General features: G+C 62.3%; 1 protein-coding gene across 1 annotated transcript; it reads left to right on the top strand.

Moving 5' to 3' along the window:
* Positions 1-36: 36 nt before the first annotated feature.
* Positions 37-204, top strand: KCNE3 (potassium voltage-gated channel, Isk-related family, member 3; the record flags this gene model as incomplete). The annotated part of the gene is made up of 1 exon (XM_010144328.1): positions 37-204. A coding segment is annotated over exon 1 (168 nt), but the record flags the coding sequence as incomplete, so codon positions are not given.
* Between the last annotated feature and the right edge of the window lie 3 nt (positions 205-207).

Genomic DNA, 207 nt, shown 5'->3' with positions numbered 1-207 from the left:
AGCCTCACTGTCCTTCCCCGCAGCCTGGAGAAGGACATGGAGGAGGACAACCGGACGGAGACCTGGCACCAAAGCCTCCAGGCAGTGCTTAGTGCCTTAAATCAGACGCTGCATGGGGTCATCCTCTGCCCTGCTGACCGCTCAGCCACTGCTGTCGCTGCACGCAACACCAGCGCCCGTCCTGGCCATCCTGGCCGCAATGACAAC

This window comes from Buceros rhinoceros, unplaced genomic scaffold (genome assembly GCF_000710305.1).
Source record: "Buceros rhinoceros silvestris isolate BGI_N320 unplaced genomic scaffold, ASM71030v1 C11925806, whole genome shotgun sequence".
In the NCBI taxonomy this organism is placed as follows: domain Eukaryota; kingdom Metazoa; phylum Chordata; class Aves; order Bucerotiformes; family Bucerotidae; genus Buceros; species Buceros rhinoceros.
The sequence above is the reverse complement of the archived record's forward strand: the minus strand, read 5'-3'. Positions and strand labels throughout refer to the sequence as shown.